Below are 25,520 nucleotides of genomic sequence, written 5' to 3' on the forward strand. Positions count from 1 at the left end.
TAATGATAGGGTATGATGTGAGAGAAAGATTGGAGTCAAGGACTACTCCAAGGCTTTTGGCCTTGGCAGCTGGAGGGATGGAATTGTCCTTCACTGAGATAGGAGAGACTGGAGAAGGAGTAGTAGAAGGCTGCAGTAGAGGCATTAAGACCAGGAGCTCAGTTTTGGAACTGAAATTTGAGCGTCTATTAGAGATCCCAGTAGAGTAGGGACTTGGATGTGTGAGTCCGGATTTCAGGGAAGAAGTCTGGGCTTGAGATACAAATTTGAGAATCACCAGCATAGAGATATTTAAAGCCACAAGACTGGATGAGATCACCAACAGAGCGAGTACAGAACAAGAGAAAAGGACCAAGGACTGAGCCCTGAAGCACTTGATAGTATTAAGAGGTTGGGGAGTTGCAAGAGTCCAGCAAAGAAAAATGAGAAGTAGCCAGGGAGGTAGAAGAAAAATCAGGAGTGGTGTTTTAGAAGCCAAGTGAAGACATGGTTTTAAGAAGTGATCCACTGGGTCAAATGCTGGGTCAATCTGCTCTGACTTTGTCCTGAGGGCAAATCAGAGGAGTGACCAGTGGTGATGTTAGCATTCTGGAAAGATTGGTCTGGCTGCTTCTGTGGTGAGGATGGACTGTAGGAGGCAAGAATAGGTGCAGGGAGATGTGTTGGAATGTATCAGGATACTGTGAAGTGGTCCACAGTGGTGAGAGGCAATGGTGGCCTGGACCAGGCTGGAAGCAGTGCAAGTAGAGAGATTCTGGGTTCTAGGTCTATTTTGGAGGAAGCGTAGACAGGACTTGGTGATTACAGGTAGAAGGTGAAGGAGAGGGAGAAGGCAAGGATGGTTATTGGCTCTCTGGCTTGGGTCCTTGAGTAACTAGGGGGAGGAGGGGCGCTATGCACAAGAGAGGAAGATAGAAGGAGGCACGAGAATGGTGGCAATCGAGAATGATGACTTGGAGGTACCCATGGATGATAAGGGGAGTGAATAGCTCCATGTGAAGACAAATTTGGTTTTCCTCAGCACACAGATGGTCATTGATGCCTTGGAGAAGGATGACCAATGCCAAAATTCAAGTGATGAGCAGAGGAAGTGAAACTCACAGAACCAGATGGGGTGGCCAAAGAGGTGGGACAAAGCTAGAAAGCGAAGTTGTCCACATTGCCTAATGCTTCTGATAAGTTAAGAAATATAGGTCTGAGAAGTACCCAAGAAACCGGTGACCATGGTGGGTGCAGTGCAGGGGATAGCTGGGAACAGAAGCCAGATTAGGGTGGGTCAACAAGTAAGAGTGGTGAGGGGCATGGAGACAGGAGTGTAGATGACCCTTTCATGAGAGGGAAGAGGAAGACAGGGTGCGAGGTGGAGGAGGTGGTAGGGTGGAGGGTGTTTATTAAGTATCATTTTGGGGGGGAAAAAAACCCTCAATCATGATACATTTCAATTTAAACTTCCAAACTGGCTAACCCCAAATGGAAAGCATCGCATTTTTTATCACATAAATTTGAAAAGTCCCCATGTTTCCAATGTTTGGTAGTGCCTGGTCCTTAAATAGCCCCACATTACAACAGTTTACAGAGCAGTGGCAGTGTCACAAACCTAAGTCAACAATAAAGTAAGACTCTAGGGCCGGCCCTGTGGCTTGGCAGTTAAGTGCACGCACTCCGCTACTGGCGGCCTGGGTTTGAATCCCGGGCGCGCACGGACGCATCGCTTCTCCCACCATGCTGAGGCCGCGTCCCACATACAGCAACTAGAAGGATGTGCAGCTATGACATACAACTATCTACTGGGGCTTTGGGGGAAAAAAGGAGGAGGATTGGCAATAGATGTTAGCTCAGAGCCGGTCTTCCTCAGCAAAAAGAGGAGGATTAGCATGGATGTTAGCTCAGGATTGATCTTCCTCACAAAAAAAAAAAAAAAAAGGTAAGACTCCAAACATTTGCAATATGTTCATGATGATAGATAATGAACTTCAAGGCAATATAAAAGTTATTCCAACAATTAACAGACCTTACATATTAGTTTTTATTCAGCTTCACAAAGTCTGAGAGTTGAGGAGCTTTCAATTATTTGATCACTAATATGGTGGATGACAATTTGAAGATTTAAAAAGGGAACATGGATTAGGGAATGTCCTGGCTTCACGGTTTGTCAAAATGCCACCCAGTTGAGTGCGTTTCTATGGGGAAGGAGAAGAGCCAGGGAATAAGAAGGGAGTGGGCTAGGTTTTGGGCGGGAGGAAGATACATAAAGTTGGATGTTGCCTTAGCTTGGGTTCTCCCAATAGCAGAGCATGAGACAAGGGCTTGTATGAAGGTGACTTGTTTTGGGAAATGATCCCAAGGGACAGGTGTGGGGGACTGAGAAGCAGGGAAAACCAATCCAGTGAATATTATTAAATTGATCAATACTGTGGGCATCTGGGGTTTGATTCCACTGGGGAACCTTTGAGAAGCAGTGTAGAATGTGCCTCAAAATTATCCACCTGAGAGGTGGAAGAGAGGAGTACACATTCACTGGTTTCTGTCTTTTCATTGGTCAAGGGTTGCCCTCTGGAGTGTTAACTCCCTTGAACTTCCTTATCTGCTCACGCATCATAATGGCTGAGTGGGTGCCCACAGATGTTCCGTATGGGGCAGCAGAGAATGCCCTAGTAGACAGCAGGGCCATTTTCCTTGCCACATGGAGCGAGATTACCCAAGAAAATCTAAAACAATGCTCTCAAATTTTTCTCATCCCCCATATGTACACTCCTCTGCAATGCTGACTTTGTGCTTCCTTCCTTCAAGAGGTAAAGCCTATTTCTTCCTTGAAACAGAGCTTGGGCATATGACTTGTTTTGACCAATGCGACATTAGCAAACATGATACAAATACAGGTTGAAAAAGTGAGTGCATATTGGGGCTCACCTTTCCTCTTGCTACTTTTAGAACCCAGTAACCATGTGAACAAGCTCAACCAATCTGCTGGATAATGAGAAACACATGGTTAAGGCATTCCTGTTTTTCCAGCTGATATTGAGCCAATTGCCAGACATGAGTGAGGATGCTGTAGAACTCGAGCTTCAGATGAGCCAGCTCAGACCAGAACAACTGCTCAGCCAATTCGCAGAATCACGAGCAAATAAATGGGTGTTTTGGGATGGTTTGTTACATGATGTAAACTAACTGACATAACTTCTGGCATCATTTGGATTCCTGGATCCAGCTGTGCCTGACGTTAGCTATCCCTGGACTCTTATGAGCCATTACATTCTACTTATTTTTGCTTAAACTAATTTGAATTGTGTCTCTGTCACTTGCAACAAAAAGGGTCCTTGATGATCCAAGACTGAATGGACTGTATGGACAAATGGCAGGAAAGATGAAGACATTGACTAGTGAGTGACTTGTAGACTTGACTTTGGGGTCTAGGCTGGATAGAAAAGGAAGTAAATCCACAGTGGAGAGGAAATGGAAGCGTCGGTAGTTCAAGGTCCTTCCTCCTTAAAACCCTAGGGTTTCCTTCTCTGAGTCTCTTCTCGGAACTGGGTCAGATTCATTGGTTTCCTCCTGGTCTCCCTCAGCGATGCTGAACTCATGTTACCTCATATCAGCCTGTTTCCCACAGGCCCCCAGAAGTCCACAGAGCTGTGAACACTCTCTTGTTTAAAGGTGTGCAAACTAGGGAGACCCTTCCCTGATCACCATCATAATTCACCTTGTATTCGGGCAAGACAGAGCTCAGTTGGGTTTGTGGATCTTAGGAGTTTTCTCTTGGTGATATCTGGCGTACCGTGGAAGAAAGCTACATCCAGTCTTAAACCTACCCAAAGGACAGAAACTTTCACAAAAATGTCACCAAATGCCTAACATTACAACATTTTCTCCATCCCCTTTCCTGGATATAAAGCAGGAGGGAGACAACTCCTGAGGATTCTGAACTCAACAGACGAATCAAGGTTGTCCAGGATGAACATGCAAATTCATGCATAAAATATAAATGAACTCCGTTGGTCATAACTTAATCATATGGCCACACTCAGCTGCAAGGGAGATTGGGAAATGTAGTCTTTAGCCTTTGACAATATGCCTAGCTAAAAATTCTGTTGCTATGGAGGAAAAGGAGAAAGGATATTGGGGGAGATAGCAATTGCTGCTACAACACGCATTCTCTGTTTTTGCCATTTTGGCCCTGGCATAGGACTAAGAGTGAGGGAACTGCCAGGATCAGAGAGGAGACAGCTCTTTTTTGTGTGTGTGAGGAAGATCAGCCCTGAGCTAACATCCATGCTAATCCTCCTCTTTTTGCTGAGGAAGACCGGCTCTGAGCTAACATCTATTGTCAATCCTCCTCCTTTTTTTATCCCTCAAAGCCCCAATAGATAGTTGTATGTCATAGTTGCACATCCTTCTAGTTGCTGTATGTGGGACGCGGCCTCAGCATGGCCAGAGAAGGGGTGCATCGGTGCGCACCCGGGATCCGAACCTGGGCCGCCCGTAGCGGAGTGCACGCACTTAACCGCTAAGCCACAGGGCTGGCCCAAGACAGCTCTTTAGAAATCCCTCTACCTCTACCCTGGGATGTGAAGGAGAACTTGGAGAGGTAGGGGAAGGAGCTAATAACAGCTGGTAGCTGCTACATTTCTTGAGTACTTATTGTGTGCCACGTACTGGGTGAAGCATTTCACATACATTCTGTCATTCCAGTCCTCGTACAAGACCCCGCTTAATTCCTACTAGATTCATCCATTCAGTCAACACATTAACTGAGTGCCTATTATGTGTCAGCCCCTATACTAAGCATTGGGGAGAGTGGTGAATAAGACAGAGTCCTCCGTTCTTTCTGAGTTTACAATATAACAAAGCGGTTGCAAGCACAAGCTTTGGAGCCAGAGTGCCTGGGTTCAAATCCTAACTTATTAGTCACGTGAATGTGCAAGTCACTTAAACTATCTATGCCTCAGTTTCCCCACCTGTAAATGGGAATAATAACAGTACCTACATCCTAGGGCTACTATGATGCTCCAATGAAATGGTGGATAAAAAATATTCAGTGTGTGGTACAAAGTTTGTGCTCAGTAAATGTGAACTATTATTATAATAGGGGAGATAAATCTCAAATCATAATTGCTAATGAGATGAGTGTGCATAGCAAGAAGTACAGGGTACACCATCCACCAGAGGTGGCTAGAAATCTGAGCATCAGTCTTTTTCCTTGGTTATTCTATTGAGGTATAACTTACACACAATCAAGTGCTCAGACCTGAAGTGTGGTGGATACTGTCATGCGCCACCCAGATCCCCCTTCAGGACTGAGGTTCTCGTTTCCCAGCTGCTGAGGGTGTTGCTCTGACAACTCCCACTTGAGTCCCTGCTCGAGCATTGCCCTCAGACAAAAAGAGCTTGCTTCGCCCAAGATTCCACTCTCTTCCATGGGGCTGCTTGCATTCAAGGACCGATTGATGTAGGGTGCGGGGGATAGAGGCCTGGTCCCTTGCTTCAGCTGGGGACAACTCTGAGGGCCATCACAGCTCCAGAGCTCCCTAAAGAGTTTGCTGAAGTCTTTATTGTGATTACATCACAGTTCAGCTTTTCTCTCTATTCAGTCCTAGCTCCTTCACTTCTGTCCAGATGTTGCTCCTGGGAACTACTCCCTAATCAACTTCCTGTACGGACATTTCCATCTCGTAATCTGTTTCCCTGGGAACCCGATCTGAGACAACTAAATGTACGGCAGGATGAAGTTTTTGCATTTGCATATGCCCCTGCAACCACCATCCAGATCAAGATAATAGAACATTTCTAGTAGTCCAGCAGTGTCCCGTAAAACCGCTCCCCATCAATAACCCTCTAAAGGTAACTGGGAGACAGCTTTGACTTCCCTCCTTCCCTCATATCCCACATTCTACCCATCAGCAAGATGGGCCTTGAGTCCATCTACTTCTTTCCACCTCCTCTTGCATCCCCAGCCCAAACCAGCATCACTTCTCCCTGGATGATGGCAACTGGCTTCTAAAGTGAGTCTCGCTTCCTGCCCTCCTGCCCCAAAACCCGTTCTGTCTGTTTTTGACCATGTCAAGCTCTTTCCTCTCTCCTGGGTTCTCAGGATCCAATCCCCTCCGGGCCTACCCTTCCCAATCTGCTTCTTTTATAGCCTTTATCAAAATTGTGCTCTTTTTGAGCCAAAGCCTGTTTTGTTTTTTTGTTTTTGAGATGAAGCCTATCTCTCGTCCTAGAATGTAGAACAAAACCAGATCTACCACTTCCACACAGCAGCTGTTTCTCTCCTGTAAGTTCCTCTTCTCATCTTAGCCCCCAGCCATCCATCGTTTCTGTGCCACGTTAGCTCCTGTTGGCACAGAGCTTTACAGTTTATAAAGTGCTTTCCCACTCATCATGTGAGCCTGACAATGACCTTGTGAAATAAGTGGGACAATCCATGCATTTCCCGTTCTATACACCAGGAAGCTGAGGTCAACGAGACTGAGAAACTTGCCCAAAGACCCACGGCTAGGAAGTGGCAGTGAGGTCTGCTAAGTGAGACTGCATCACATAGTAGTGAAGACCACAGTCTCTGCTCAGACACACATGACCTTTAATGTCAGCTCTGCTACTTAATGGCTATGTGACCTTGATCAAGACCCTTAACCTGGATGAGCTTCTGTTTCCTCAGCTACAAAATGGGGAAGGTGGTTATCAACCTAAGCTCATTGTGAGGACAAAATGGATGCCAAGTGCTGTGTGCTATGCCTGACACATAGAAAATACTCAGAAATATATAGCCCCCAATGTCCCGAACTCAAAATCTGATTGGCTTAGCCCAGCCAATGGATTGATTCTGTCCTGGGTCAGGTGATCATCCCTGGTCCAATCAGCTGTGGCCAGAGGGTGAAGTTATTTGCTGTGGACAATATTATTGAAGGGATTGGAGAAGGCTATGGGTGAGGCCCAGAGAAAGCAAGAGAGAAAGGCATGCCTTCTAGACAATGTATGAGAGTTCCAGGAAGTCCCTGCTGAGGTTATCCTGGTTCCTCTTCCACAGAAGTTGCCCTCTGAACATCAGTCCCTATCCTCTAAGCCTCAGTATTCTCATCTGTAAAAAGGAGGGTGTTAATTCTACTCATCTATCTAATTTCTGGGGCAGCTGTGAGGATAAGAATCAAATGACATCATGTTTATGGAGACTTTTGGTGTAAATGCCATGTAGATTATTAGAATTATCAATTTACTGAGGAAGAGAAAAAAAGAATTTTTCTTGAACTGCTGAAGCAGATCTTAGTCAAGGCTCTTGGGGCAGGAAAGACATCCAACTCACTCTGATTCACTCACTGAGTGGCTGCTCATTCAGTTTAGGTCGATACGGGGGGAATTTGATAGAAAAAGGGGCAGACCTAACAACATCCGGCAGCTTCTCTCCCTGAGGCTTCTTGAGGATTTTTGATTCCGTCTCTTGCTATGTGTTTCTCCACTATCTGTCTGGAGGGTTCTCGCTTTACTAATGTGTGGACTTGGGTGGGGCTCTGACTTGGGCTGCCCAGTTCTGACTGCATTTCTGCATAGACATTCACCCTCATGTAACCCCTGTGCCTGGTCCCACCCTCCCAGGACTCAAAACCTGATAGGCTAAGTACAACCAATGGATGGATTCTTCTCTGGGTCAGCTGATCACTTTTGGTCCAATTAAGTGTGGATAGGGGGGCAAAGCTATTGCGTATGAACATGGTATAGGTCTACCACTCCAGCATGGCACTTGTAAGGGTGGGTGTAGGCATTTTCAAAGGATGAGACATGGCCTGGGGGGCATCCCAAACAATGTGGTCTCCAAAATGGCATTGGCCTGAGACCCTCAAGAAGATAATAGTGAAGGATTCAAAGCCATTCCTTGGTTCATTCATTTATTCAACAAGCACGTGCCAAGCATTTGTAACAGGCAGGCACTGTTCTAGATCATTTCTTGTCACAATTCTTGTCAAGTCTTATTAGACCAGGGAGACAGATGATCCAACAAAGGAACACAATGAGGGTCCCAAGTGCTTTCACAGAAGTCTGAGCTGGGTGTATGGAGAGGGGAGGGGCAGAAGATGACTTGGTCAGCTGTATGGGGCTTATAGCAGTGGTTCTCAAACTTGAGTGTGCATCAGAATTACTTGGAAGGCTTGTTAAGACACAGATTGCTGAGTCCCACCACCCGAGCAGCTGACTCAGGTAAGTCTGGGATAATTGCTGAGAATTTTCATTTCTAAGAAGTTCCCAGGTGATGCTGATTCTGCTGATCTGGGGTCCACACTTTGAGAATCGATGACCTTGAGGTTTGAGTGTCGAAAGATGAAAACATGTGAGGAAAGGGTAGTTGACTCACCGTCATGGAGTTATGACCTGGCATTCAGTGTTCTGGAATTGCTAGCGTTTGGGCACCACATCTAGCGTGTTTTGAGAGTGGTGAGGAGAGATTGAGGGGTAAGCAAGGGCTAAATTGTCAAGGTCCCTGATGCCAAGCAAAGGAACTTGAACGTTATTCTGTAGGTAATAGGAGCCATTGGAGGATTTTAAGCAGGGGAGTGGAAGGTTCATATGCTTCAGAAGGAGCACAGTGGTCTGAGTAGAAAGAGGTGGGCTAGGAGGACAGGACCAGAGAAGTCTACATCATGAACTGCGTGATCATGGCATTCCTGGAGAACTGTGGCCTCTCCTAACGAGCATGATGGTGTCACAGTCCTCGATCTGCAGGTCTGAGAGGCTGCGATGATTCCAAAGCTTCCGACCCTGGAACCTTAGTATCTGATTCTCCACGTAAGGTCCTCCAGCCTCCTCAATCTTCTCTTTCAAGTCACGGATGGTGTCATCAGGGTCGATGGCATAAGTCTTGGTCTGGCCGCTGGAGTCCTTCACGAAGACCTGGATCTCAGGAGAGAAGGTCTCCAGCACCCAGACGCTCACTTTAGAGAAGATCCCGTAATCTGCCAGGGTCCGCCTGCTGCTGAGCAGTTGCCGATCTTCTCCTGGCTCCTGGAAGGAGAGACGCAACTGCCCGAAGAGGCCACATGTCTTCTTGATCTTTATTTTCATCTTCCAGATGGGGTTGTAGGGATCCACTGAGAGTGTCCAGGACTCCTGCCGCATCTGTTTCACCATCACCTGGACATCCCTTGCTGGCTGGAAGGGAGGGGGGAGCAGATAAGGGTGCCTGGTTGTCACGGCTGTCTGTTGTCTCAAAATCCTCCCCCTTCTGGCTACTGACGATATAATTGATTGCCTACCGAGATACTTTTAAAAGTACAAGGAGGTGCTGTCAATAATTATCTCAGCCAACAGGCAAAAACCAAGATTGTCCCAGGTAAAGCAGAACATTTGGTCACGCCAGGACCATTGGGTCATCCTCTTTCCTCTGACTCACCCCAACCAGAGTGACAACTGGCAACAGCTCTCCAAATAACCACTCCTCCTATGTGGACCTATTCTGAGTCCCCACCGGTCACGTGGGGATAACATTAGCACCTACTCCATAGTCACATCATAGATAGGGCTGTTGTAGGTTAAATGATTTAACGTATGTCAGGCACTGGGACGTATGTTCAAGGATATTCACTGTAATAGCCAAAGTCTGAAAGCATCCTAAAAATCTATCTGTAGGGCACTGATTACATAAGTTAAGGTACTTTTATTCATTGGATTATGATATAGCTATTGATCCAGGATGACTTGATGTTCCCACTGGTCTAGGGCGGTGCTGGTGTATGCCCCTTGTCCTGGCATAATTAACATCATGCCGTTTCATGCTCACAAATATCGTGGTTTGAACTGTATGTTATATGGTTATGCCTTTTAAGTCTATATGTGTGGATATGGAATTGTCTTGGAGATAATTTGAGTAAGTGAATGACCTAATAATTTAAGAAAATAAAAGTAAAAACTCAAAAAATAGGATGTACAGACACAGGCACGTGCTTGTGTGTGTGGCGTATCCACGGAAGGAGATGCAAGAAATTGACAAGTGGATGTCAGGGAGGGGGCAGAACTGAGAGACCGGGCATCAGGATGGGAGGGAGACTGACTTTAATTGTGTGCTTTTTTTCAACAGGTTGACTTTTTTTTTTTTGCTATGAATGTGTGTTATCTTTTCACAAAACATAAAGTAACAATAATAGTAATTATGGGGAGGGGGCTTGGCAAGAGTTGGAAGACTGTTCCGTGAATCTTGTCTCCCAGGAGCCCCCAGTCTGCTGGACATTCCAGCCAATGGGACATGGCTGAGTAGTGGGTCCCTCTGGTGCGTTAGTTATCTACCTTGCTGCAGGGTCGCCTGGGGCCAGACTGAGAATTTCCCTGCAGGAAATGGAATGTGGGACTGGTGATGAGTTTTCTCTGAGAGCAGCAGGTTGGGAAAATCAGATTTCTCAGTGAGCTCGTAGCAGAGTCCTGGTCTTTGAACTCTGGATTTCTGTGTAGTGTTCAGCTTCAGGACAGCTGTGATCTGTGTGGGAAAAGCCGTGTGCAGGGGGCCATGTGGTGGGGGTTGCTGACTGGAGTGGTATCCTCTGCTCCTCACTGATCGTTTTTAGACACATCTATTAAATCTCTTGTTTTAAGAGCAAGAAGTTGAGCTTTCAACAACCCCATCATAGAGGAAACGTTACCCCACAGGATGGATGTATACGAGTTGATTCTTTGACTGTATCTGTCAAATGGCTACAGAGTAGGGCAGAAATTGCCTGCCCATTATACAGATGAAAGAACTGAGGCCCAGACACATCAGAAGGGGAAGAAATGCACACCTCATTGGCTGGGACATCTCCATGGGAGGTGTTGCCTGTCCTAGGGACTTATAGGTGCTGCGGCAGGAGTGGGGAAGATTCATGGGGGGTTGAAGTGAGGTCATCACTGAGTCATGACTGTGGGCTGGGGAAGGGTTGTACCTGTACATGCCAGCCTTGGCTGGGGTCTTCAGTCCAGCAGCAAGCCTGCCTCAGGCAGTAAATGGCCTCCTTAGCCACCAGGTCCCACCTCCTTTCCCTTCCCAGGTTGTTGGTGGGATCAGCTGGGTCCAGGATAACAGGCCTGGGAGAGAGGAGGGGGGAGGTTCTCCATCACACCCAGAACTCTGGACTCTGTCACTCAGGGCTGTGGGATTGTGCATACCTCTGCGTAGGAAGGCCTCCCTGCAAGCTGAAGCTCTTGGTTCAGGATTGGAGGTGTAACCTAAGCTGGCTCAATCAGAATGAATCTCAGGGATTCTGCTTGGAATGCTAGGGTGAAATGGCTCTCCCTCTTGTACTAGAAGGTATGAGTCCAGATGAGAAGCCTGGAACTGATGCAGCCATGAAGGAGTTAGCCTGAATTCAAAGGTAAAAGCTTGGGAAGGGCAGAGCTGAGCAATTCATGGATGAGACCCTGATGACATAGCAAACATCTGGATCACACCATACCTGAAACTTCATTTATCTTTGGACTCCTCAGTTACAAAAGCGAATAAATTCCCTTTATTTTAAAAACAGTTTGAGTTGGGTTTTCTATTACCTTGCATCTGAAGGTAATGCAACCAACACACTCACCTGCGTTCCTTCAACTGTTTTTTGATAAAGATTCTGACAACCTCATTTTTGAAATCATAGTACTTGGTCCAATATATGCAGATGTCTTCATAATTTCTGAGGAGTTTCATCACAGCTATAAACCCTTCATCCAGGTTGAAATTCTCATTTTCGTTTGTACCCATTTCCCAGGCATAGATAGTCAGTAACTCCAATGCATATTTTGGGGGCAATGCTGCTTTTCGATATTTACGTTTCAAGTACTGGAGGGGGGAAGAGAGAGAGAAAGAGAGCGAGAATAAGAGATTGTTACCGTGGGAATTGGGAATTTCCAGGTCTCTTTTTCCAGGGCCCAGTATTACTTCGTTTCCATCTGTATTATGTGGCATATCCGTGAAATCTGACGTGGGCCCAGCAGCTTGGGGTCAAGATGAACTATGTCCTGGGGCCATCAAAATTTCAACAAAAGAGGAAGTTGGGGCCTCTTGTGGACCTTCTGGTCGTCAACAATCGTGTTATTCAGTTGGAATGGGAGAGGCAATATAATATAGTGAATATAGGACATAATTGAAGAAAACTAAAACACACAGACATACTGAAAACATAAAACAAAATCAGAACAAACTGAAAGATGAAGGAGAAAGACTAATAATACGAAATTTTCAATTCTTCAAAAATTAATTTAGAAACTTACTGCAATTTCAATTAGAATCACAGTGGTGTTTTTAAGGGGATAAAATGATCTTAAGATTCATATAGAGGAATAAATGCCTAGGAAATCCAAGAAAATTATGAAAAAGAAAAATAGAGAGATTGGTATTTGTCTTTTCAGACATGTCATATAAAGCAGTTGTAACAAAAACAGTATGTGTTTTGGTGTCAGAATAAACAATACTCAAGTGTAACAGAACAGATAGCTCAGAATTAGTTCCCAGTAGATATAAGAATTTAATAATTGACAAGAGTGGTATTTCAGTTCAGTGGGAAAAAGATGCATAATCCATTAAATGATGTTGGCACAACTTGTTAGCCATTTGGAAGAAATTAAAGATGATCCCACTGTCACACCAAATACCAAAATAAATTACAAATGGAGTTAAAATATATATTAAATATATTAGAAGAAAAGTTAAGAGACCACATATATATGTGGGTAAGATAGGAAACCTATAATCTATAAAAGTCAGACATATTTGCTTATCTTAAAAATTAGAAAATTTAAAAATTAGAATTAATTATGTCAAAGATACTATAATTAAAGTTGATAGATGAGTGACATATAGGTAAAAATATTTGCAACACATGAGAAATTACGGTAAGTACCTACAATTTGCAAAGAGGTTTTACAACCGATAAGAAAAAGATAAAAAACCCAATGGAAAAATATGCAAAATACATTATTAGGTAACTCTCACAAGTTCAAGTCCAAAGGTCAATAAGCAAATGTATTTTTTTTAAAGGGGGGACTACCAAGAGGATGCATGATCTGACTCCACTGACGTAACCTCTGTGCGGGAGGTGTGTTATAAAATATAAAGAGAGGCATGAAGAAATAGTCCCTAAAAATGTTATTGATTATCTCAGAGATTTTGTGTGAATTTTACCTTCTTTCTTATGCTTTTTTTTTTGCATTACTTGAATTTTTGATAATGAGCCCAATGTAATATTCAAATAATCAGCAAAAAGAACTATGATTACGAAAATTATTTAGTGTTATTGATTAAGGGCACACATTCTAGAGTCAGACACTTTTGTGTTTAAATCTGAGCCCCACTTTAGCTTTTGAGCCTCTATGTTCTCATCTCCAAAGTGGGGCTAATGAATAATATGCACATGACAGAGCTGTTGGAAAGACTAAATGAGAAAAGATATGCAGGGCACTTAGTCTAGATCACGGAACATAATTAACACTCAATAAATGGTAGCTTAATTATTATTGTTGCTGCTGTTATTATTATGTGAAATGCCTGAGGTCTGAAGCCTGTGGAAAATCATGTTTGTGCACGTCAAGAACCATTTAATTGCCCTTGACGAATATGTCATTGGAACCAGGAGGCTATGACCAGGACATTAGGCTTCAGAAGCGAACAGAATATGGCAAGAACAGACAAAGGCCACAACAATAATGCAAAACATTGTCCAGTGCTCTGTAGTTTACAAATAACTTCCAATTATGCTATTCCACGTACATTATTGAACCTGCTCCCCATTCTGAGAGTTAGGTTGTTTCTGTTTTTTCTCTTTAAAAAAAATGCTAGGAGGGGCCCGCCCTCCCTCTAGTCCCTGCATCTCCCAGCCCGGCACCCAGCCCCGTACCTTCAGGTACCAGTGCTTCACCAGCCGCAGCAGGCTCTTCAGCTTAGCAGGACGACTTTTCACAAAGTGCCTCTGCAACTCCGTAAAGCTTGGTGAGAACTCCCCAGGGCAGCCGTAGGTGGTTATCAAGTTTTCATAGATTTCCGGTGGTGGTTTAGAGTCCGGGCAAAAATTTCCTGGGAGAGAAAGTTACCTGGTCAGGAAAATCCACCCTTTCAGGTGAGGAAGATGGGAAAAGGACTACTGTGTGTAGAGTGGGCATAACTTATCTCATGCAATCCTCACTATAGCATTATTTTCCCATTTTACAACTAAATAAGTGGAGGCCTCAACAGTTTGGTAGCCCTCCCCCAAATCACATAGATATTAAATAACTCGCATTGACCAAAGACTTACCATGTGTCAGCCCTGGGCTAAGCCCATGGAATCCTCAGAACAGCTCCATTAGGTAGGTAAAATTAAGTGGAATCATAGGAAATTGCCATTTTTTGTGGGTCAAACATTGTCAAATATTGTCAATTTCCTATGGTTCAGCCTGATATTATTATCCCATTTAACAGGTTGGAACATTGAGTCTTGGAGGCGTTAGGTAGCTTGCCCAAGGTCACACAATTAGTAAGTCTTGGATCCAAAATTTGAAGACATTAAGAGCCCTGCTTTTAAAATGATTCCAATCCAGTTCTAACCCCAAAGACCTTGAAGGGCTTGCATGCCTTGGTGTTTCCCAGAGGGTCAGAGAAGAATCTTCTCTTTGGGTTAGGTGGGAATCCATTATCTGGGATTCCTCTCTGCAGTGGGACATGGCAACACAGGCATTTATGGAAGAACTTAATCTTCAAGGTATAGATCCAGGCCCATACCCCCCAAAAAGAGCAAACACCACTCTCTCCCCATTTGTTTCTACTTTCCCAAACCTCCCCCAAGGCCAGGTTGGTGAAGGGCCCCTGACTCGTTTCTCTGGACCTGACCCATCACTGTCTTTACTCAGAGCATCGAAAGCGGGGAGCACATCCACTCCAATGATTTCACTGCTCTTCCTGGCCTGGACCTGGAAGGACAGGGAGCGGGGGACCCTGGTCGTCTCTCTCTGCTGGGCCAGGGTGATGTTGTAGGCCAGGCTCCTGCTACAGTGAGTCAATTTGTCCTCGATGAGGCTGATGATGACTCCACGGAGCTGTGCCTGGTCTTGGAAGCTGGAGAAGCAGTTCAGGAACAGGACTAAATCCACATCGGAGCTGTGGTTCAGCGTCGTCCCCTTCCCAGAGGAGCCACCCTGGGGAGGACATCAATGTTGAGCTTCACTTCCCCTGAGGCATGATTTTGAAGTGAGGAATGAAGTCAGAGGCACCCATGTTAGGCTGTTTACACAGATCCCAAGAGGAGCCCTTGGTCTCCATCATACATGGTGGCCTTTGCTGTGGCTCTTACCACATCTTTTCATTCATTAGAAAAATTAAGTACATGGTAAATAATTCAAAGGATATAAATGAAATGTAAAACTCCATTGCACCCCAGGCCTTAACCCCCTGCTCCAGAGGCAACCACAGTTACCAGCTGCTTATATATTATTCAGCAAATGTTCAATGCCTAGACCTACGCTATCCAACATGGTAGCCAAGAGCCACATGTGGCTATTTAAATTTAAATTAGTTAAAGTAAAATGAAATTAAAAATTCAGTTCTTCAGTCACACCAGCCTAATTTCCTTTTTTTTAATTTAATTTATATATTTATTTTTCCCCCAAAGCCCCAGTAGATAGTTGTATGTCATAGTTGCACATCCTTCTAGTTGCTGTATGTGGGATGCTGCCTCAGCATGGCCGGAGAAGCGGTGCGTCGGTGTGCGCCGGGATACGAACCCTGGCCGCCAGTAGCGGAGCCCACGAACTTAACCGCTAAGCCATGGGGCCGGCCCACACTAGCCTAATTTCAAATGCTCAATAGCCACCCACAGATAGTGATGATACGTTGGATAACACATATATAGAACATTTCCATCATTGTAGAAAGTTCTATCGGATAGCTCTGGCCTAGACAAACATACTTTTGTGTACACATTTTGTACATATATTTTGTGTGTGTATGCATGTGTGTGTGTATGCACAAGTATATTTTTTAGACGTGTGTGTGTGTGCGTGTGTGTGTGTGTGTGTGCAGGGATACTGGAAATTCTAGTTCAGGGGTAGCATAAGTGTTTATGGAAGGAGGCCCAGCTGTAACCTTGACAGGCGCATCACAAATCTTTCCCCCTGGATACGAAACAAGCAGGAAAGGGAATTCGGAGGTCTTGAATAAAGATCCCAGGAGGATTAAAATCTAGGTAGAGGGGCCAGCCCTGTGGCTTAGCGGTTGAGTGCGCGGGCTCCGCTGCTGGCGGCCCGGGTTCGGATCCTGGGCGCGCACTGATGCACCACTTCTCCGGCCATGCTGAGGCCGTGTCCCACATACAGCAACTAGAAGGATGTGCAACTATGACATACAACTATCTACTGGGGTTTTGGGGGGAAAGACAAAAGGAGGGGGATTGGCAATAGATGTTGGCTCGGAGTCGTTCTTCCTCAGCAAAAAATGGATGAGGATTGGCATGGATTTTGGCTCAGGGCTGATCTTCCTCACACACAAAAAAATAAATAAATAAAATCTAGGTAGAGTGATCATGGAGTCCTGGGAGGGGGCCTGAGGAGGGAAAGTCCTGGCTGCCCTTAGTCCATTTGCAAATGGTCTTCCTCTGGCTTTGTCCTCTCCACCTGTGCATTTTGATCTTTTTACATTTTTTTGCCCACTTAGCACTGATGCAATTCCAGAGATTGAACTAGAAAACTACAAGTTATATTTGGTCAAAAGAAGCCTCAATAAGAGAAGCAGAAAATGTTTCCTCTTCCTCCGAAGTGTAGAAAGCCAGCCACTTTCCTGGGACAGGAAATGGTCCTGGCAAGTGTCATTTTTAAAGACACCCAAATTTCAGTGGTTGTTGCTGTACCTATGAAATTACCTTCAACCTCTAAATCCTGGGAGTTCTGAGGGGCTGTCTCTGCTCCTTGTCCGGGTGAACGACACTAAAATGAACATGCCCTCTGCGGAAGGGGGACTTGACGGTAGCCAGGGTGGGGGGAGGGGGCTGGCCCTTCTCCTTTCTCCCACATACAATAAGCTAATTTTTATTTTGAAATATAGATTCACAGCAAGTTGTCAAGATAGTCTAGAGAAGTCTGGTGTGCCTCCTACCCAGTTTCCTCCCAATGGTCACATCTTACATGAATATCGTAGAACACCAAAACAGGAAATCGACATCGTTACAATGCATGTGTTTAGTTCTATGCCATTTTATCATGTGTGGATTCCTGTAATCACCACTGAAATCAAGATACAGAACTATTCCATTCCACTTCCTCACTCAGCTCCTTTACAGTCACATCCACTTCTCTCCCCTCCGCCATCCCTGAACACTGGAAGAACCACAAATCTGTTTTTCATCTCTATTATCTTGTCATTTCGAGAATTCTGTTAATGGAATCATATGGTATGTGATCTTTCAAAATTGGCTGTTTTTTCCACTCAGCACAATGCTTTTGATATCCATCCATGTTGTTGCATGTATTAATAGTTTGCTCCACCACAATCACCCTTGTGAGAGCTTGTTATTCAAGGGTTGACTTCACCCCCCAACCTGCCTACTATTGTTAACTTTTCAGAGTGCTCAAGCACTTGCTTTTTCATGTCTGCCCAGAGTTTTAGTTGTAATTTGTGAGAGAGAGAGTTTGTAAGAGCCTGACTCCATCTTGGCCAGTACCAGAAATTTACAATCTCTTTAAAAATAAATGTACTTATGAGTATATATGAAAGAAAATGTTTTCTAGTTATTTATAAACATATAAAATGTAATCATAGTATACTAAAAGGTTAATAGTGCTTATCTATGCTGAGTAAGGTCATTCATTTTGTAATTTGTTGGTATTTTTCTATATTTTTGTGATTAAATGTATTAATCATGTAATTGAAAAAATCGTGAAGCAATTTGACCTCAGATTCCTATGTAACATCAATTTTGGTGTTGGTTTGGCATTGGCATTTTTTTTGTGTGTGTGTGAGGAAGATCAGCCCTGAGCTAACATTTGATGCCAATCCTCCTCTTTTTTCTGAGGAAGACTGGCCCTGAGCTAACATCCGTGCCCATCTTCCTCTACTTTATATGGGACGCCGCTGCAACATGGCCTGACAAGCGGTGCGTCGGTGGTCGCCTGGGATCTGAACCAGCGAACCCTGGGCCGCCGCACAGAGCGCGCGCACTTAACCACTTGCGCCACCGGGCTGGGCATTGGCATTTCTTGATTTGAGGAAACAGAATTAGTAGAAAAAGGAAGAATATGGGAGGATGGCAGTGATCAAGCACAGCAATGGGTGTCTTTGCAAAAGTTACTAGGGGTCCCAGAAGACTCTCTAAGCCATTCATGGTAGGAAATCAGTACATTTAACTCTAGAAAAATACAGCATTCGCACCACAATATAGATGGATGAAACCAGGAAAACTAGATTCATCTCAAAAAATCCACAGCTTAATAAGGTCAAGAAAGGCAGAAAGGAAAGAAATGTTGAATCACGCGCAATGTGCAATGTACCCTCTTCCTTCCTCCTAATATAGAAACGGAAATGTAATGAACATGTGTCCTTTTTGCTATTATTTGTTTACCAATGTTTATCCAAGTAGGATGTTTAACTCCATAAATGCTTTGTTCTAGGCTGCTCAAAATAGTTGGAGATGGTTATTATAGAGATGTGGAGACTTCCGGAAACAGAGATCATTGAGAGAACAAGAAGAAGGGAAAATAACTTTTTCTTCTTCTATAGACAAATAGTCTCCACTTGACACATGCTTATAAAGGTGAGAATGGGAACTTCAAGAGATGGGTATTTGGAGTAACATAAATGACATGTCTCCAATGGAAACACAGCACATTCAAATCCATAGAAGAGCTTTATTTAGAACATATATTAAAATACTTCAGCACTTTCAAACCCATCCTTCTGAGAATATGCATCCCATTTCTGGTTCTTATGGGGATTTCTTTTTTGGTTTTAGGTCCTGAAAGCAAAGATACTGATGCAGCTCTAGAGCAGAAAGCAGGAGTTGCAAATTTCTCCAGGAAATTGAGATATGTAGAAGAGTCAGAGCTCAAAAGTGCAAAGCTGTTATCTTTTTAAGCAACTACAGGAGCTTGAGTTTCTTTAATTTCTGTTTGGAATCTCATGGTTTGCTAATAACACCTGAATCGTTGGTTTCAACTCTTTATTTCAAGATTCTGTAAAGCCGCATATCCTTTTCAGTCTTACCCTCTGCAGCCATTACCACCCCGGGGGGGGGGGGGTACAGCCTGATTTACTTAAGTTAATGTTAGATGTCTTTCATTCTAGCAAAATCTAGACTTATGGTCAAGACACTTTTGATTTAGGGTGATATGTTAAAAGTTGAATTACAATTCAGTACTTTCCCAGGAGAAATCATGCTATAAATGGGTGATGAATTATTTGGTCAGCCCCTAAAAATCCACTTAACCCATGAAGTGCTCTCTGGTATTGAATAATTGCTAGTTTCTAATATAACCATATAATCTAATATAGCATCATTTTAGAAGAAAAATATAGGAGATTATCTTTATGACTTTGGGGGTAAAGTAGGTTTTGTGAAAATTAATAAACGGAAACCTCATTTAAAATGGAGTTGGGAGGCCACAAGAGGGAGCCTTCAGGCACAACATAGAGATCAACAGAAAGAAGCCCTCCACAGGAAGAAACCTTCAATTACAGAACGGACAGGAAGAGATGTACATTGTATCCCCAACAAGAAATCGATTGCTCCAGCAACTCAGCCAATGAGAAACCCTCACCGCCATGAACTCTCCATTTCCACCAATGGACTTTTGTTCAAAACAACCCCTCCTTTTTCTCTCTCTAACAGTTCTCCTCCTTTGCTTACTGGACTTGCCTATGGCTTTTGCTATAACTGGCTTGTCCCGAATTGCAATTCCTTTGCTATTCCCGAATAACTCATGTTGCTTGTAAAATGACTGGCTGTTTTATTTTTAGGTCGACAGTTTTTTCAAACAAAAGCATAAATTTTATAGAGACCTGTTACCTACATTCCACCTGCCTCCCTGGCACTCAGAGAGCTGGATCCCAAATAATTATAAAATATGATGAATACAGATTAAAGAGGAGATTGAAACTCGGAGAGATGAAATGACCCCTCCCCCAAGGTCACACAGTCCCACAGCATCAGAGCTGCCATTCGAAGCCCCAGCGTTCCCATGTGCCCACCTTCACCACCTTCAGCACCCTGACTTCTTGGTCTCCAACCAGCTCATCCCGGAAGCAATGATTCCTCAAGAACCGCTCGCTTCTCTGCCAGGCATCCTGCACTTCTTCCTTCCATTCCGGGTGGGGCTGAAGGCTCTGCTCCACGAAGGCATCCAGCCTGTCTGCAGGGGTTTCATACAGGTCCTGGGAGGGCTCCATCTCTGCCGGACCCGGCTGCCTCTCGGAATAAATCCTCTCTGCTTCTGCCCACCTATTGAGGGGGCTGGCGTTTCTCCAGCGGGCTAAAGGACTCGAGAGCACCTTCCACCCTTCCCCGGGCTCCCTTAAGCTCAGATGCCAGCTCTCCTGCAAGCTCCTCTCTGCTCTCTTGATGTTTGGAAACGGAAACCGAGTTTGGTGAGCTGTAACTTTCTCTTTCGATTTCAGGCTGCCAGGCAAAATGGTTGGGGGATGGAGCCAAGCGCCCCCTTGAGATTGCTCACAGACTCTCAGTCTGGGCATTTCCCAGTGTCCTGGAGCTGGTCTCCCCCTAAGCCCCATTTCCTGCGTCCTGAAGAGGAGACCTCGACCTCTATTGGAACCGACCGCGTCTGCCCCTGGGGTCGGGAGGTGCTGATGCCTGAGTGAGGGGGTTTGATGAGAAAAACAGCTATTTTGAGTTGCTGTCTAGGCATTTTACAGCATGACAACGCTGCTCACGCCCAGAGTCTGGACGTTTAGACAATGACTTGAGTTTAGGATTCCCGCCATAAGTTCCCTCTTTGCTTTTCCCAGGGCACCTTTTAGAACACCACCTGGAGTTGAGCCCGCAAAAAGTTAGTGACCTCCGCCCCAACCACCTTATGAATAGCAGGCGCTCGCCACCCTGCTGTCTCTCTCCTGCTCCCTCGGACCGCCCTTTCCCTGGCTCATTGCGCATTCCACCACCTTCCATCTTCTGCGACCTGTAAGTAATAAATCTTGAGACTTTATTTCCTTCGTGCAGGTGTATTGAAACTTAGCCTTCAATCAAAATGACCCTGGGCTTTTCCCTTACCCAAAGTGGGAGCCCAGATACTGAGGGAGCTCCCCGCCAACCCCGCGTGGGTGGGTTGTGCATCCTCATTCAGCAGGTCATTTTCTGCATATTCTTAATTTAATACACCGGCTTCTCAACACGGGGAGGTAGGGGGTTTGGGCTGAGCCTGAGGGGTCCTGGGGCTTGGGATTGACCTAGCTCTTTCTTTTTTAAGAGCAAAGGCAAGCACAAATTTTATTTGTTGTTTCATTCCTTGTATTTAGGTGAGCTGCTTCCTCATCCTCAAGAACCGGTAGGAAAGAGAAAGTTTTAAAAAGTTTTCTTCCGCAGGGGTTGATTTTGAAGAGCAAAGAACAGTTTGGGAAAGACACAATGGCCTTAAAATATCTCAATGAATGCGAGTTTTGGAGGCCTAAAGAGGTGACCCTATGAAATCAGTGAGCAAGTGGCAGAGACATTGAACTCAGATTTAGCAATTATTCCTAGAAAGAGGGCCTTACATTTGCATATATGGGTGGTGGTGTACGCAAGTGGGTTTTTTTTTTTTTTTTTTTGGTGAGGAAGATCGCCTCTGAGCTAACCTCTGTGCCCATCTTCCTCCATTTTGTATGTAGGACGCTGCCACAGCATGGCTTGATGAACGATGCAAGCGTCCACACCTGGGATTCGAACCTGTGAACCCTGGGCTGCAAAAGCAGAACATGTGAACCTAACCACTATGCTACCAGGCCAACCCCTACACAAGTGTTTTAACAATCGTTTTGAATAGAAATCTCACACTGACATTGTGAAGGTCACAAACATACATCTACAGGATGCATTTTTTAAATGTCCTAATGCCACACGAATGGATCACTGTGATTTGTCAAGAATGTCAAGATTCGAAAAGGCTGCCTCTCATTCTGCTTGATGGAAGAGAAGGTGCTGGAACCTGGGAAACTGGCTTAGAAGACTCAAAAACTGCCTTGGAGATGAGAAAACCACTGATGTTGGAGATGCCTGTGAAGAGTTGGAGTAAAAAAAAAGTTTTTGAACAGTGAAAGTGGGAAAGAGCAAAACTTATCTATTACTCGTATAACATACGTAAATATGTAGTTGTATCTAAACAAATAAATTAAATATTATAAGTGCATGTTTCATTTCTCTAAAGTTTATAAAAGCAGGACAACTCCGCCAAATTTTCATTTTCTCACTGGGAAATATTTATCAGTCTTTTGGAAAAATTGACTTAGATTTGGGATCACCTTGTATTGGGGCATTTTTGGTGTGTGTGTGGACATATATTCATATTTTTAAAATTGAGACATCTTATATATACCCTTAATATGTCGCTGCAACGTTTGGACAATTTTCCTTTCTCCTCTGCTAGGTGGTGCTCTACACCTACCTAAAACAGCCATTATTTCTAATTCCTAGGATCCTAGTTTGGTAGAGACAGAGTTCATGTGGTCAGGCCTTCTCATTTTCCAGAAGGTGAATGGAGAGCAGAGTGTTTATCAGGGCTCTTTGGCATCATGGTGACAATATATATATAAATATTTTTTGTGAGGCAGATCAGCCCTGAGCTAACATCTGCCCATCCTCCTCTTTTTTGCTGAGGAAGACTGGCCCTGGGCTAGCATCCATGCCCATCTTCCTCCACACTTTATATGGGATGCCGCCACAGCATGGTTTGCCAAGCGGTGCGTCGGTGCACGCCCGGGATCCGAACTGGCGAACCCCGGGGTGCTGCAGTGGAGTGCACGCACTTAACCACTTGCACCACCAGGCTGACCCCTTTGGTGACAATATTAACTCCAATAGCTGTATCTTGTCCAGCACCCAGCATGTGCCAGGGGCTCTTTTCATGAATTAGCTCCTGCAACCCCAACCAGACCCTGTGATATAAGTTCCCACCCTACATACGAAGAAACTAAATCTCAGAGAGATAATGTGACCTCACCCCTCAGGGGTTAATGGGGGCCCAGTGAGGATCCTGGATGTCTGCACTCACCTGGCAGTAATGAGGCATGACCCTCATCACTTGAGCAGTGTCAGAAAATCCAGCTGAAACAGAACCTTTAAATAAGATCCAGAGTCTCGTAACATAATGCTCAAATGTCCGAGTTTCAATAAATAATTACTTATCACATCAAAAATAGCAAGATCGCAAATGGACTGAACAGTGACAATCAATAGACGCCAGCACTGAGATAACAGAGGTATTGGAATTATCTGGCAAAGATTTTAAAGCAGTCATCATAAAAATGCTCAAACAAGCAATTAAGAATATACTTGAAGGGCCGGCCCCGTGGCTTAGCGGTTGGGTGCGTGTGCTCCGCTGCTGGCGGCCCGGGTTCGGATCCCGGGCGCGCACAGACGCCGCTTCTCTGGCCATGCTGAGGCCGTGTCCCACATACAGCAACTAGAAGGCTGTGCAACTATGACATACAACTATCTACTGGGGCTTTGGGGGAAATAAATAAATAAATAAATAATTAAAAATAAAAAAAGAAAATGGAAGGAATCAGTCACCTGATTTCACAACTTATTTCAAAGGTATAGTAATCAAGACTATGTGGTATTGACAGAAAGATAGATACCTAGATTAAGGAAAAATAATAGAGAACCAGAAATAGACCTATACAAATATTTCCAACTGATTTTTGACAGAGGGCAAAAGCAATTATTGGATGAAAGATACACTTTCCAAGAAATGATGCTGGAGCAATTGGACACCCATAGACAAAAAAAATGGACTTAGACCTAAGCGTCACATCTTAACCAAAAATGGATCACGGACTTAAATGTAAAATATCAAACTACAAACTTTTGGAAAAAAAATCATAGAAAGAAATCTTCAGGATCTAAGGCTAGGCAGAGGCTTGGAACTGATACACCAAAAAGCACGATCCTTAAAAGGAAAACTGATAAATTGGACTTCATCAAAATTAAAATTTTTTGCTCTGTGAATGACCTTGTTAAGAGAAGGAAAAGACAGAGTTCAGACTGGGAGAAAATATTTGCAAACCACACATCTAGATAGTAGTATTTAGAATATGTAAAGAACTCTCTAGACATATAAAACATTGCATCCAAGAATTGAAGAATACAGATTCTTTACAAGCACATATGTTTATAATACAAGATTTGACAAAGTTTTAAGCCATAAAGAAAGTCTCATCAGATTTCAAAGACTCAATATCATACAAACAAATTATCTGACCATAAAAAAAAAGAACTCTCAAAAATCAACAGTAAAAAATAAACAACCCAGTTAGAAAACTGGCAAAAGACCTAAAGGGTCATTTCACCAAAGAGGATATATAGAGGGAAATTAAGCACGTGTAACGATGTCCAACATCATTAGCCATCAGGAAAATGCAAATTAAAACCACAATGAGATACCACTATACATCTACCATAATAGCTAAAATAAACAACAGTGACAACACCAAACTTTGGTGAAGTTGGGGAGGATCTGGATCATTCACAGATTGTTGGTAGAACGTAAAATGGTATAGCCACTCTGGAAAACGTTTTGGCAGTTTCTTACTGGTAAACTAAACATGCCAATTCACTATGCCTCAGCAATTGCGCATCTGCTCATTTTTCCCAGAGACGTGAAGACATGTTCACACAGAAACTTGTACATGACTGTTTATAGCAGCTTTATTCATAATAGCTAAAACCTGGAAACAACTGAGATGGCCTTCAGCGGGGGAATGGTTAAATAACTGTAGTACATCCATACTATGGAATAGTAGTCAGCCATAAAAAGGAACGAATTATTGATAGACGCAACATCCTGGATGAATCTTCAGAGAATTATGTGTGTGAAAAAACACAATCTCAAAAGGAACATCCCACACTGTGAGTCCATCTACACAACATTCTCGAAATGACAAAACTATAGAGATGGAGAAGCAATTAGTGGATTCCAGGGGTTAAGGAGAAGTGGAGGGAGTGTAGCAATAAAAGGGTTAACATGAGGGATCCTTGTGGTGATGGATCCATTCTGTATCTTAACTGTGTCAATGTCAAAATCCAGGCTATGATATTGTACCATAATTTTGCAAGATGTTATCATAAGGGAAACTGAGTAAAGGGTACATGGGATCTCTTTGTGTTATTTCTTAAACTGCATGTGAACCTACATTTATCTCAAAATAAAAAGCTTAATTACCAAAAATAAGGCATCTCATCCATAGCAGGATCATTCAGTACTTTTCCAGCCCCCTACTTTCCAGAAAGCACCCCCATTGGGTGAGGATCAAGATTTATTAAAGTAGGATTAATTTTAGTGTTCTCCAAACTTCGTCCACTTCTGTGACTCAATGGGGAGTCCTGCCTACTCAGATTGCTCTAGGGACTTCTAGTCTCTCA

At 44.0% G+C, this 25,520-nt stretch overlaps 1 protein-coding gene across 1 annotated transcript; it reads right to left on the reverse strand.

Annotated features, from left to right (window-relative positions):
• Positions 1 to 7,860: 7,860 nt before the first annotated feature.
• On the reverse strand, positions 7,861 to 20,591 carry LOC131398261 (2'-5'-oligoadenylate synthase-like protein 2). Its single transcript, XM_058531593.1, has 6 exons — positions 20,138 to 20,591; positions 14,811 to 15,099; positions 13,827 to 14,002; positions 11,532 to 11,773; positions 10,896 to 11,037; positions 7,861 to 9,135 (listed from the first exon to the last, which is right to left on the reverse strand). Exons 1-6 carry the CDS (start codon positions 20,333 to 20,335, stop codon positions 8,641 to 8,643), a joined length of 1,542 nt encoding a protein of 513 aa, XP_058387576.1. The 5' UTR covers positions 20,336 to 20,591; the 3' UTR covers positions 7,861 to 8,640.
• Positions 20,592 to 25,520: the final 4,929 nt, after the last annotated feature.

The sequence above is a fragment of the Diceros bicornis genome, chromosome 35 (genome assembly GCF_020826845.1).
Source record: "Diceros bicornis minor isolate mBicDic1 chromosome 35, mDicBic1.mat.cur, whole genome shotgun sequence".
Lineage (NCBI taxonomy): Eukaryota > Metazoa > Chordata > Mammalia > Perissodactyla > Rhinocerotidae > Diceros > Diceros bicornis.